This window comes from Tyto alba, unplaced genomic scaffold (assembly GCF_018691265.1).
Source record: "Tyto alba isolate M040663 unplaced genomic scaffold, T.alba_DEE_v4.0 Super-Scaffold_23, whole genome shotgun sequence".
In the NCBI taxonomy this organism is placed as follows: Eukaryota; Metazoa; Chordata; class Aves; order Strigiformes; family Tytonidae; genus Tyto; species Tyto alba.
The window spans coordinates 9,410,899-9,425,932 of NW_024881297.1; the positions used below are offsets into that span (position 1 = coordinate 9,410,899).

General features: G+C 38.8%; 1 protein-coding gene across 5 annotated transcripts in view; it reads right to left on the reverse strand.

Annotated features, from left to right (window-relative positions):
• ARHGAP10 (Rho GTPase activating protein 10) overlaps positions 1-15,034 on the reverse strand; it is a 159,946-nt gene that overhangs the window by 113,270 nt on the left and 31,642 nt on the right. For all 5 annotated transcript variants that reach the window (XR_006165645.1, XR_006165646.1, XM_042796386.1 and 2 more), the window contains exons 2-3: positions 2,428-2,523; positions 2,280-2,341 (exon numbers count right to left, since the gene is read on the reverse strand). Coding sequence is in view for 3 of the 5 variants with exons in the window: in XM_042796386.1 (XP_042652320.1) it covers positions 2,280-2,341; positions 2,428-2,523 (158 nt within the window). In the remaining 2 variants the exon portion in view is untranslated. The remainder of the gene's footprint in view (positions 1-2,279; positions 2,342-2,427; positions 2,524-15,034) is intronic.

Sequence of the window (15,034 nt, forward strand, 5' to 3'; positions counted from 1 at the left end):
TAATTATTAATTTCTTGAATTTTACTTTATGTGACTGAAATCTGTCTGCAATTCTACACTGAAACAAAGCAGTCAGAAATCTTCTGGTCATCTTTAAAGTGGTATGGGAGAAAAATGCTCAATAAAGAACATGCTTAAAGAAGACTGAACACTTTTGAAAAAACTCCTGCTATATGCTTTGCATCTTAGTGAAAAGTCTATGGATCCCTGATCTGATTCCAAACATCTGTGAGTGCAACATGCCCTAATGTTCTCCATGGGAGCATCCTTAGAACTCATGTCACTGCTAAAACAGCCATTGAGAAGCAAAAAAAAAAAAAAAAAAAAAAAATCAGAGCAGAGCAGTGACCAAAAATTATCTTTACCACTCACCACACAACCATTTTCTCAGGAGAGTATGGCCACTGTTATATTAACTCACTCTAGAAATGATACATAATATTTGCTAGACTACAGATGCCATGAAAAGGCCACAAATCTTGTAACTCAGATAATATATTCTGTTTCTATTTGGAATTAAATATTTGCCCCACAATATTTTATACTCCCCAGTTTTTCATCAAACTGTCACTGTTCTCACAAATACTGCATTTCATCCTTCTCTTATCAAGAAAGTGATATTAATTAGCTTTTAGTGTGCTAATGCGTTCTGTGTAAGCACGGGCATCATACCAAAAAATAAGTAACACTGGTTTGTGACATTCAGTCTGAAAAAACAGAAGTGTTTTACTGCAGACAGACAGCTCTGGATTCTGCACAGCCTACTGTGTTGGTAATCTACTGCTGCCGAAGATCTATTGGTACAGTCACTGAAACATGTCACGTAATTCTGAAGCCCTGAAGCTGACATCTCTCAAAAACCTGATACCAAAATAGAGTGGAAAATAACGTCATAGGTTGTAAAGTATTTTTCATTGTAAAACTTCCCAAAAACTTTCACTAAACAGATGTATGCAACTTAAAATAAAACACAGCTATGGATGGCATGAAAAAGTAAAGTAAAGACTATACTTCAGAATCACGAAAAACAAAAAGAAGCATTCCAACTTACTTGAGGAAAACCCTACAATTTGGCAAAACAACTCAGGATACTGAAAATTGTCTCTACTATGTAGGAACGTGCAAGGAACCACAAAGACACTAAATTTGACCCAAATGTGGTTCCAGATCAAAACAACATGCCAGGACATAACACGGCACACTCAAGGAACCATGACTATTACTGGGCTCAGGACTGCCAGAGAGAAAGAGATGTTAAAATAAAAATGGTTCACAAGTTCTTTTCCCACTTATCTACACACTCCTACGCTGCAGACACTGCTTCTGGCAGAAAGAGGCACTGAACACAGATTAGTTGCCGTTTCCTCTCAGCGATGCCAAGTGGTCACTGACTTCCAGGAAGATGAAGACATATAATCACATGGCAAATACTGAGGAACAAAACTGCTACCTAGGCAGATCTAAGAGCGTTTCCTAGATGCAGGGTCTGACCACACTCAGAAGAAAATAGGATGCACATCATCTGCTCTATGAATCCCCACTCTGAAACAAAAGCTGGGCATGAAACTGCAGAGAACCACCATGGTACCATCCAGAAAGGAACCCCCCCATCTTCTGGACAACTTAGGAAATCAAGACTGCAAGGTGTATGGTAGAATGCTCAGCCCATAGTCTGTGTGAAGCCAACGTGGCCTGTATTACACTAAAACCCTAAGCAATCACAGGCACATGAAGGAAGAACACTCCCTCCTACACAACAGAGCAACTCAACGTTTGCAGATGCAACCCTCCACCAGAAAGCTCACCTACAAAGAAAAAGTTTATAAGTCCACTACAGCATCCACCCAACAGGTTGCATCCCAAATCCACAGAAGCACTGATGCTGGAGCCACAGCGGTCCTGGATCCAAATCCAGCCAACTTCTCAACCTTTGGGTGTCCTGCTGCAGTATTAATTCTTTCATCTTGCTTTTTACTGTAAATGGCAAACAACCTTATGATGGTTTTCTCATTCACCCCAGCCACAATTTATCAGGGCACTACCATTTTAAACCAACTCATAGTGATCTGCCCTTCCTTACACAACAGCTTTCTTCTTTAATGAGAACTAGCTGCTGTCTGTAACTCTAGACTGCAGAATCAGAGGCTGCACAACGGCAGCTTTCACCTTTCAGTTACAGGTACCAACATCCTGGTGGTTAACAAAGCAGTAAGCAACTTTGACTTTTATCTTACTCTTTGCGGTATGTATGGCCTTTTAAAAATTTTATGGCAACTCACCAAAATTTCCCTTTGTTCTTCCAGATTTTTTAAAAAGTTTGAAAACTCATGAAGTGATGCATCTGTAATACAAAACCAGAAAAAAAGTTTAATCATGTTGCAGGATGGCAATGCAAAATACAGCCACTTATAGTCACTTCTTACCTACCTATGTATCTTTCATCATCTGTCTCTGCATCACCAATGAATTCAAATTTAAAGTCTCTCAGAGAATGGGCAAATTTTCTCTGTGCTGCTGAAAGGTCTGCAAAGAAAAAACACGTACTGAAGGTTAGGAAATCATTTTAAGAAGGCCAGAAGATCCCCCTACCCCTAGAATAATGAACTTCCACAAGAAACTCTTAACACAGGTCTGCCTAAGGACATTACAAGACATCCAGTATTGTCTAACACTCTTCTGATCTCATCTGGGAATTTGTTGCACATATTTCTTTATACAAGGCTATATAGTAGAAAACAAGTGCGTTCATCGTACCGCATTAGACCTATTCTTACACTTCACTATACCATAATTTAATGCACAGGCCATACTAACAGATCTGTAACTACAGAAGTTTAAGGCCCAACACTCAGAGTACATTGTGCCAACTGTCTTAATCTGCTAACCTAAATTTACTAGTATGTTTCTCAGCACAAATATGCACCTTAGAATTTTTTATATTCTTTACATAGCTAGCTCTGCTAGTAAAAATTTCTACATAAAAAAAAAAAAAAAAAAAAATTTAAGAGAATTGTTGCACTGGAACCAGAAATTCCATGAAGCTAAACTATGTGAGAAGTTAATTAAGTTAAATGGACAGCATTAAAATTAATTTGTACAATAACTGCTTTGTAATATTGCTAAAATGTTTCCTTAAACCAAATCTTTACCTATTAGTGTTTTACTATTTGGGGTCAGAGAGCTGCACTCTTACATCCCTCAGGAAGTAATCAGACTCTATATTCAGCCACAATATAACCATTATAAACCCTTATTAAAATTTATAAAGCTGTAAGCAACATGCACACACTTTTCTGTTGTGCTGACATGTGCAGGTTGGAGTTCTAGAGTTCAAAAGTTCCAGAAGGATGGAAATGCTCAACGGAAAAAAAGGATGCATGTCCTGGTACAACTCCTACCCAGGTAGTAAAGGTTTTACTCACATTTTTGTTGTCAGCCAAGGTTAAGGACAAGTTGAAATATTTAGTTAATCTATAATCTTTCTCTTATCACATGCAGTTCTGAAGGGCTAAGAGCAACTCGTTTAATGGACTAGCTAAGCATTTTGGTTTTTAATATTAACTGGAGCTAAAAGACTACAAACTTGGGCTTTTTTTTGTTCTTGTTTTGTTTCAAAAAACAACTTTATGATAAGTCCTGCATCCAACGCATGTTTTATCATGTATCATAGTCAAGTACAACTTTGACATATAATGCTGCACTGAAAGTTCAGTTCAACCACTTAAAAGGATAAGTCACAAATACTCTACAAACAGCAAGACACAACATAAAATGAAAAAAAAGCTTTCTGTTCCTTGCAATTCCACATTGTTTTCTTTCCACCCATTTCTCATTAGTCCTTTCCTCACCTATTTTATAACAGCACTGTTCCGTGTGATGCCATGCTGCCAGGGACTCACATCCCTTTTGCTACTGCTTCTAAAGCCCGTACATGTTTTCTTCAACACATGATGCAGCAGGATGCTGCGGAGGGTTGAAGAAAGAAGGGTAAGAAGGTTGAAGGAAAATGCAATTCCCACACAAAAGGAAACATTGGTATTTTAACTCAAATGTCTTGTGGGCTAAAAGTCTGCTCATAAAGCAGACAGCAAAAGAAACAAGTTCTGCCAGCTGTGATGGGTGTAAATATGGAAAATAACAAGTTCCTTAGACAACTAATGTTATGCTCATTTGTGAGCCAGGTCACAACACAAGGCTGAAAAGTTTATTTATGGGAGAAAGGGTCCAACAACACACACTCTCCCAAACTTATTTAGTTTTCCTGAATCTGATAATCCCCAGATAAAGCCCTGTCATGTGAGGTAGCCCCATGCTAGAGGAAGGTACTGTTTATTATTTTTTCTCCCACTTGCAGAGGTGAAGTACTCAATGTTGAGCAAGGTAGATGTTAAGAGAAAGCATGCAGCACCACACATGCACCACCCCCTTTCTCCTTCACAGACTGAAAGGGTACTAAAATACTCAAGTGGGCTATGGGCTTTGATGAGCCTTTCTAGAGTGGTGCAAAACAGCCTCCTGCATGACTATATGTCCCACTTCACCACCAAAAGCCGCCTCTCTGGTGACAATGACAGCAGACAGAACCTGTGCCCACACTCCGACTCTTTCAGTTCCAAGTCCAACATCTTCACTCAAGTAGTGAAGGGGCTGAGTCAAAACACTGAGCTTCTCACAGGATTAGAAAGCCACATTATGCATTTCTCTTCAGTGAATCTGCTAAGGAATTGGAAATTACTGACTAAAGGGCTGAGTAGGTGGTTGGAAGCAGTAACCTTTTAACACACCAAAATGAGATTTGCAGAGTTCCTGTATTAAAGCCATGAAGACACATTAAATTTTTGCAACATCTTTCCACAAATCATCTCTGAAATGTTTAAAAACTATTCCAGAAAATTTTGGAATGCACTGGCAGGGGGAGAGGTTGGGGGTTTGGGTTTACACAGAAGAGTAACCTGATGGGTCAAGAAAAGCCACAGATACCTGGCTATTAAACCAACACCTAGAAGAAAAGACAATGAAATAGGAAGATTTTCTGACAGGTTTTAAGAACTTGGCACTTTTAACAAACATGAGAAGTCACTAGAGTAAAATAAGAACCAATTACATGTTGCAAGATGTAACTGGGAAGAAACAAACCTTCTGACTGGGGTAAGAACACTCCAGTCATTTGGTACAGACTGATGCAATGATCAGAGTCCTGACTATTGCCAAAACAAAAAGATTTATCCTGCTTAGTCAGCAGATGTTAACTACAAGATTCATACTCCAATGTTTATATATCATCCATCAGTCTTAGTTTATTTTAGCTAAATTTACATTTAAGGTCACACTCTGTTTTCATTCCCTACACCAAAACAGCACTGGTGTAACACAAACCAGCACCTTGCTGGGCAGAACCACTGGTGCCCAGGTATTCACAGGAATGGAAGGGTCTCTGGCCCGCCTCTTGCTAAACTAAAAGAAACAAAACTGAGTATCAAGTAGAGACGGAGGAAAACTTTTGAGAAAGGACTGAGTAAAAATACTGAACTCATTTTGCTACAGCACAGGAAAAGTTACTAGGACTGTGGCTAGACTCAAAATGACAACATAGCTCTTTGTTGGACTTCCTTGTCGCCTGACAAACCATGGCCGGAGCAAAACACCTGAGAGCCTGCAGTCAAACCTTCCACTGTGGGACAAACTCCATGAAACTGCTCCAGCCTTTACCCTGATAAATTCCACATAGCCTATAGTACATACACAGACAGCCACATAGTTATAGGCACTTATAAAACTCTATAAAAGCAAGCTAGATGCGGATATCATCATAAGTACTATACTCTCTTATTACTGTGTTACCATTTAAACGCTGTTGCTTAAGTTAGAAATTTCATAAATGTAACCTGGCTTTCTTCTGTGTCAGAATACCTTTACTACAGCAAAATTATTCAGCTCACACTGACAGATACATCCCAGTATTGTTCCACATCAGCATCAGAGCTTGCAATACCAGTACGTGCTATATAACAGATTGTAAACTTACACGGATTCCAGCTACATACATTAGAATAAGACAGTACTCAAGTATGGTGTGTATCAAACAACACGGCCAGTTATGCTGATTGTCTGAATAATGCTGTAGCCTACTGAAAAAACACAATGAGAATTTAGGGGACCAGAAAATAATTATTTTATTCTCCCTAATCTCCACATTCTACACAGTAACGCCAAAATATAAAGATATAGGAAACAGTAATAGGATTGTTGCTTGTTGAAAGCTGCTGCTATCATTTAAAGGGAAGAACAGGGCATTTCAAGATCAAAGAGCGTTTAAATATCAACCAAACACTAACACTTTTTCCTGAGTAAAATGCAATCTTGGCAAACCCATTTCAAAGACTCACTTTCTTAAAACACTAAAAGAAACCAAGCATCTGCTAAGTGTTGACCAAAAGACTTAAGAGAAAGGCAGATACATTTCCAAAGAGAGAAGGGAGTGACATAAGAACACCTTTTAATTTTCTCTCTTTGTTAATGCCAATATCAGTACACTGTAATTTTTCATGTTTGAATGGAACTACTAAAAACACACCAAAAGAAATAGGAGCAGCCTCCAGCTCCCCCCACTTTGCTCTGAAAGACTTCGGTAATAGGCACTCCTGTCAGCTCGTCCTGTGCCAGATACACTGCCAGGGCCCCACACAAATACCTCTATATTTTTCCATTTGGATTTGGATGAAAGTATTTTTGTTCCTTATCTGAGTGGAGACGAGCCAACAGGACACCATTAGTTGCTAGGCAGTGGCCAGCTCTCACTTAGAGCAGGAGACTGAAATCACTCCCCCTTTAAGATCAGCACTAACTTCAGTGTCAGCCACCTAAAACTCTTGCCTGAAGCAAGACAATATTGCTTTCTAAGGCTATCCTAGATCTCTTCTGCATGGCAGGAGGATTACCTTTTGTATTACTGTTAATATTTTTCTACAGCAAAACACAGATTTTACATCAAGTTTCACTCTTAATGTTTTATGATCATTCTTTAAGAAGGACTGGAATTACATCACCACTCCCCATCCCTAACTACAAACATCATTGACACTAACATATACACTACTCCAGGACTAACAGATTTCTGGCAGCTTTATATAACATGGGTTAAAATTGCTTAAGTCTCGTTCGACAACAATCTCCTCAAAAAGCTAAAAGGTTAACAAACACTCAGATTTAACTATCAAGCTCGTCTGCTAGCTATGTTACTACATTAAGGACTGCTATTAGACTTCTTGATCTATTTTCCTCGCAGTAGACCAAGATCGGGCAAGCTATGCACTGTCGTGAAACAGGCAAGGACAAGCTGAGGGAGAGTCGGCCTCTCCCCTCTTCTTCCCAGGCATCTCTCTCACTTGCAAGAGCTAACGAAGCAGTCTCAGAGGAACAGAGTACTTAAAATAGTTTGTCCAAGAGCTGCAATATGGACTCGTATGATGTTTTGTACAAGACACGCACCATCTCAACGCTTACAAAAGCAACTCCATGTTTCTCTTCTGTGTCCCCTCTAGCAAGGTGAACAATGAATCCAGTATAATCCATGACACTGAGAACATGAACAAGATTTAGTTATTACCTTAGTAAAGTGGATAAACAGGATTTACTTATCAACTTAGCAGATGCAAGCCATGTGGCAGATTCTTGAGAACAGTAACATATTCCAACTCTCTAAAACCAAATACACTTTTTACTACTCTTATATCTGGTAAGTATATTGAAAGAACCATCAAAACAGAAGAAAATGTCAATAAAGCTAAAATACAAAGTTTTTCATTCCCCTCCAAAACCAGAATGGAAATCAAATTCAAAGACTAAAAGGTTTCTGGAGTCTCATTTTGACAATGCCACATTACCCACAGCAACTCACAAGTTTCTGAAAGCTTACCAAATTCAGGTATGAGGATTAAAAAACAACTCATTACTGACTTGTCAAGTAGCTTCACTTCCCCTCCCAGCATAATACAGTGTAAGCAAATTTGGACCATCCCACACCTTTAAAACAAATAAGAAAAACCACAACCTCTCACCGTTTCAGTCTAATTCAACTAGTGACGCAGCATTCTGTTCCTGCCAGCCCAAAGGCACCTTTCCAGCCGCAGCTCCTGAGCATCCAGCAGTTGACAGCTTCACAACCTCCACATCCATTTGCCCAGGTCTGAGACAAATCTACACCAATTGTACCAAAGTTACAATGTGTTTTATTATTTCCTAAAAACCCTCAGAAATTTGGTGTTACTCTAGATCACTTTTACACGCACATATAAATAAGAGTTAAATTTTTCCAAACACAATGGAAAAGAGGAAGAGCTAGCAAACAGCAGCAACAATGGTTTAGGAAAAAGTCTTTCAAATTTTAACATGAAAGGGTTTTTGTTACCAAATAAAAAAAAAAAAAAAAAAAAGCTTTGCATTCGAGCATCTCATAGAAAAAAGAAAATTGCAACAATAAAATGGAAAACAACCAACCCTACAGTAATTTATAGATAAATACAAGAAATTAAAACAACTTTAGGAATCTCAATCTCTAATATAATTTTTCTTTTTAACTTGTCACAGATAGGAATTTGTGTCATTCTTCTGTTACACTAAAAGCCCAAGTTTTGTCGTGACTCTCCCAACTAATGCAAGCAGGAAGTGAACACCTAAAAGCCAAGAGAAAAGCATGTTTTTATTGTCCAATCCTAGAAAAAGAGAGAAAACTGAATATTGGGCAACGAATACCATTCCTCAGAACAGCGCCTCTGTTAGGAACCAACTGGTCTTAAATGTTTCTTCCACAGTGTTTGACATGCCCTATTACCAGTTTTAGTGCACGCTAGAGTTGTCAATTATGGCATAATTATGCAACAAGTAAAAACACGCTATTTAGCCTGAACAAACCACATGTAAGTGGCATGCCAGAGACACTCTAACCTTCTCCTCCCTTCTTGAGACAACCACCCAATTTTTCCAAGATTTTATTTCACATGTTACTTCTGTCATATTTTATGATTTTCCTTCTTTCCAATGCATAATTATGTCGTCTAAATGCCAGTACTCCCCACATCAGAAGCAAGTTGAGAAAGCTTTCAGATTTTAGCAGAGTAGACTCTTATTTTCATAGATATGCAAAATGTTTTAGATGCCATAATCTCCAACCATTGTTTTCTCCTATAGAAAGTATCCAGCATAACAACATCACACACATATCATCTTACCTGCCTCCTATAGTTCTCCAACTTTTACCAATGAAAACAGACTTTACTCATTTCTCCTCCTACTACCCTTTCAAGTACAAGGGTACAAACTCCACATTCCCCCACATCAAGAAACAACTAATTAACATATTAATTACAGTATATGTAATAACACAAAGTAGCACCTTATGCGAGTATGGGCAAACTGCCAAATCATGCTGGTATTGTCCCTTGGCTGCACCACACCTTCTCAGGCTTTTGTTATTTGCCTTAGTAGCTGGATCTCCTAAATCAGCAAGCCAGCCCTACCCCACTCTGACAAGAGCATTTTCCTCTTTGCATCACAGGGTAGGCAGAACAGCACATTTAGTACCTCAGTGGAACTAAAGGCTCTCCTCGAGCATCTCCAAGAGCTCTTACATAAAAAGTGCATCCCTACGCCAGCTCAGGTGGTGACTAAATCTTTCAGTTCTCCTCTTCAGGAACACAGAGTAAGTTACAGTTCACAAAAGAGAAGGACAAGCTGCATCCCTGACCCTACACAACCCTACCAATAAATTCACCGCTTCAGAAAGAAACAATCCTGCAAGCACCCTGACAGAAGACCTGTATCCTGAAGACTCTGCTGAAGGGTCAGGTAACTGTGATGGAAGTTATTGTGGAATACCACAAGGATAACTGGTCTTCAAAGTAATCGTAACCATCTTCCTGATCCTTACAACCTCCACGTCTCTGACGACAAAGGAGACCAAAAGAAGTGGTAAATTAGAAAGGAAAGACTAAGAAAAACTAATTTGCAATGAAGAAAATTATGAGAGCATTCCACCAAATTCACACAATTCCCAAAGATAAAAACTAGCAGTTCAGGATTTGCTGCAAAGGTTTCCCTATATCACACTGCACCATATGGCAGCAAGATGGACACCGATGTTCTGTATAATCTGTTCCCAAAACAAAACTCTGCCTCATTCCAGAAGCAACAGTTTGAATACACAATATCAAAATAGCTGTACCATCAAAGCCTTCACTGACAAAACTTTCTACAATACCTTCAGCTCTGTAAGCAGCACAGACCTGGGGACTGTCTTTCAGAAGTGACTGAATTAGAAAACGAGAAATGAAAACATTGCTTTTCAGAGATCAGGATTTTACTATTATTAATGTAAAGGTATATGAATTCAGAAGGTGAAATTACACTTCTAATAGTGAATTTTCTAGCAGAAATATAAAACTTACTGAAGCCTTTTATAAGGCAACTCTGGTCACTGAATGGAACATCAATTTCCAGACACTGTATACTTCAATTAGAATTCTTGTCAAACACCACAGATTTCTCTACTCATATTTATTCTGTAGGATGATTATGTTTCTGTTCCACAAACCATTTATATCCTAAATTAAGCTATTGATATCTCAAGGACAATTTGCAAACAGGCAAGGGTATTCAGTAGCAAGTAAATCAGAAGATCATACCGCTTAAGGATGAAAAAATTGTGCTAGATAACTGAAAACATTCTCCTCAACTGGGAAACTCTGTAAAAGAAATAATAGTTACAGGGAAAAAACTGTTTATTGTACAGATACTTATCCAACATCAGCATTCTGAATGTTTTAATTCTGGAGTATTTATTTCTTTCTCAGACAATAACTATAATGTTTATATAAAACAGAATATATTATGTTGAAATATTGTTTTGATTGCAAAAGAAAAGACTAGCTTGCTCTTTGGCAGAAGCTCAATTTTGCTATTATATTCTCCAATTTATAAGAGTTTTGTGGTTGAGGGGCAATCCCACATTATCAAAGCTATACTCTGCATACGGACAATGAAGTATTAACCCCTCACAGCTCACCTTAACTTAAATATTCTCTGAATTCAGAGTACTTTTTCAAAATGCAAATAACTAACAGGACATGTCTATCTAATTTCTTTAGTCATCAAAATTCACTCATGGCAGTCAGGTAAAGCTGTTACATCAACGCAGCAGGAGGACCTAGCCCATCACCGGGGCACAGAGATTTCGCTCTTTGAAGAAACAGGACTGACTTTGTTATCTGAAGTCTATTGTCTCAGAAAGCACACGTGACCAAAACATGATGTGATTGAGAAAGCTGGAGGAGGAGCACAGCTCACTCTGGGATGAGGTGGTCACAGCAAACATGCCAGCTGGCAGGTTTTTCACATGCCACATCTGCTGCCACTGAGCATGGACATCATCTGGGAGAGTTCACACTCAGTAAATAGTTTCAGCAAGATCTTTTTTTCCTCCACAGCAGCAAGCAAAGGGGTGGGGGGGGGGGGGGGGGAGGGAGGAGAGAAAAAAAAAAAAAAACACCACCCAAGCCAAAAACACCCTTTCTCCCCACCCCCCCCAGTTTGTAGCTAAATGAATCTTAAACAGGATCTCATGCAATAAAGGCCTTTTACCAGACAGAGCTCTCTTCCTGCTTAGCTCCAGCCATCTGCAAAAAAAATGCAAGTGCTTCTCATAAGAAGTCAGAAGACAATTCCGTAATGGAAAGTGGGCAGCCAAATCACAAGGAGAGCTGGTAGCCACCTCCCCAGTAAATGACTAGAGCAAGTATTTTTATCATCTTTAAAAGAACATGCTGTTCAACTGACGGTTTGAAATATTTTATGAAGCTGTACATCAAGTCTGCAGAAATGTCAACATTAAACATGAAAACCTTTGCAAAAAGAAGCATCATCCGTAATGTTTTCTCTCTTCAGAATGGCAGATCTCAAAACACTGACACTTGTATGGAATTACTGCCTGTCTGAACATTTGCATAGGTTGACAAAAAACCCACAAGGAGAACAAACTTGCAAGATACTGTGATTTCTCCACAACAAATCATGTCCAAACATGAACTCAGCACACCTGTACATGTATAATTAGAGTGTTATATGAAACAGCTACCAAATACTTTGTCATCAGTAAGACCATAAAAGGTACAGAAAATAAAGTTACACTTTCACCAGTTCCTCTGCTCATGAGTCATGAAAATTAAATACTTCCAGTAGGCTGAGAAAGACCTTAGGCAGTGCAGCTTTATTGTCTCAAGTGCAACAGGATTCAAGCGGGAGAGGACAGAGGAAAATACAGTGAGGAATCAAACAAATGAGCAGCCAAGATCTATAATTCAACAAGTAATGACCAAGTACCCAACCTTCAGGCTATTTATTTACTTATTTAAACGTGAGGCTATGAGTGCATTTTGGAAAATACCTGACAATTTAGTGCATTTCTACAAACAGAAAAACCACCTTAAAAACCCAAATTCAACATGCAGAGGGTAGGAATTCTGGAAAGATTTGCATTGCATTCCTTTTATGAGGTACAGACTTTCATCCACAAAAGACAAGCCGGGGTGAATATTCAGCATCAAGAAGGATGGGATGACCACAACATGCCCCCAGAGAAGGAATAGTTCAAGACTATGCTGCAGCTAGACATAGAAGTGAAATGAATCCAAGTTTTAATAGAGAAAACATCTGGCAGCAACTGTGATGCAGAGGATGGCCTGTACTTATGTCATATATAGTTTCCAGAAAAAAAAAAATCACCAGACAGCATAGCAGTGGGTACCTAAACTAGACACCCAAATTAAAAAAAGATTTTACTACATGCATTTCCAAAACCATCAAATGGGGATTTTACATATACAACACAACAGGTATGTGTCAAAAGGAAATTTTTCCTGAATTAAAACTGAAGCTTCTAATTAGGTCAGTCCAAAACCATATACATACACCACATAGTATTTCTACATCTGTATACTGAGTACAGGAATTCTTTAAATAAATAAAAAGAGCAGAAAGCACTGACATATGTAATGTGAAAGTTAAGGATGAGGCTCCCACTCCCCTTTCACTGCTTTCACTGTTACTCTTCCAAACATGTTGCTAGAGGGAGCCCTGATGCTCCAGCATCATTTCACCTGCCGGCTTCTCTATTTATTGCAATTTTCTGGCCTGGGCAGAATAACATCATCATTGTTCCTGCCATCAATAACCACTAACAGAGCTTGCCAGGAAATATTTATTTAAATATTCAACTATGTAGTATGGTATATGCTAAAAGAGAAACTTAACTCATCTCTAGTCCGGACAGTTGTGCAATATTTCAACTCTATGTGCAAAGAAATCCCATAATCCTCCCACCAATTTCAGATTAGAAATTTCATAATAGACCAATAAATAAATTGTGGGATATTACTACCTACCTGAAAGAGACATGGAGTCAAATTTACTAACTGTGATTAGGAAAAAAATCTTTGACCTTAAAATTCCCGACATACAATCTGTATGAAAGCCTCAGTGCTCTCGGATTGCAGTGCATTTCTCAAATTATTTTCTAACATGGGTATCAGTGGCAATTTGTTCCCAAATCAGAGACCACTAAGTGATTAAAAAACAAAACAAAACAATTGAGCAAAAGCAATTTAGGACAGTCAAGAGCAACTATCATATCCTCATGAGAAGCACAAGGCGCAAAAGAAACATCTTACATCCCTACACAGTTATACCAATATAACTTAGAAGCAGGAAACAGCCATTTTTTTAGTATTCTAATGCAGCTTTCATATTTCATTCTGTTTTTAAACAAAAGGAAGACTTACAGTATATAACACAGCAAATCTTTTTTAGATTATTTACCTCCATTATGCTTTGACACAAGAATCAGCTTAAATTTACTACCTCATTTTTAGATAAAAGTCAAGCTGGTTTTGTTTCTAAATGAGCATAATCTGTATAATTTGAGAGTGAAAGTACTAGCCTACATAACTTTCTTGGGTTTTCCATAACTTGATTGTTTCAGATGCATTAACATGTACTCTGCATTTCTGACACAAGGTGTTCTCACAAGAGAGATGAGAATGCAGTTTCTTGCATAATTCAAGCAATACCACAGAAGTATTCACAACTTCCCTTAGTAATTACTGTGTATTCCCCACACTGGAAGTGACTATTTTCACCACTTCGATGATATGAGGAACACTTTATATCATAGAGAATGAGTACAGGAGTGTAATACTTGGCTTGGTAGTGTTTGAGTTTCACTGATGGAAGCTGAGGAAAAAAAGAATGAGCCAGTATTTCCAAAGAGAAAGTTTTCTAAAATGTTAGAGAATCATGGAATCATTTAGGTTGGAAGAGACTTTCAAGATAGAGTCCAGCTGTAAACCCAACAGTGCCAAGTCCACCACTAAGCCATGTTCCCAAGCGCTACATGTACAGATCTTCCAAATCCCTCCAGGATTGGTGACTCAACTACTTCCCTGGGCAGCCTGTTCCAATGCTTGATAAACCTTGTGGTGAAAATATTTTCCCTAATATCCAATCTAAACCTCCCCTTGGCACAACTTGAAGCCATTTTCTCTCATCCTATCACTTGTTACTTGGGAAAAGAGTCCAACACCCACCTCTCTACAACCTCCTCTCAGGCAGTTGTAGAAAGCAATAAGGTCTCCCCTCAGCCTCCTTTTCTCCAGACTAAACCACCCCTGTTCCCTCAAGTCGCTCCTCATAAACCTTGTTCTCTAGACCCTTCACCAGCTTTGTTACTCTTCTCTGGACGCACTCCAGCACCTCAGTGTCTTTCTTGTGGTGAGGGGTGCAAAACCTAACACACAGCATTCGAGGTGCGGCCTCACCAGTGCCGAGTACGCTCCCCTAAGTCCTGCTGGCTATTTCTGATACAAGCCAGGATGCCACTGACCTTCTTGGCCCGCCTGGGCACACTGCTGTATGTACAAAACTCAAATATTTCAAGGATGTCACCTGAAATTACTACAGTACAAATAACAGATGATAAATTATGCAG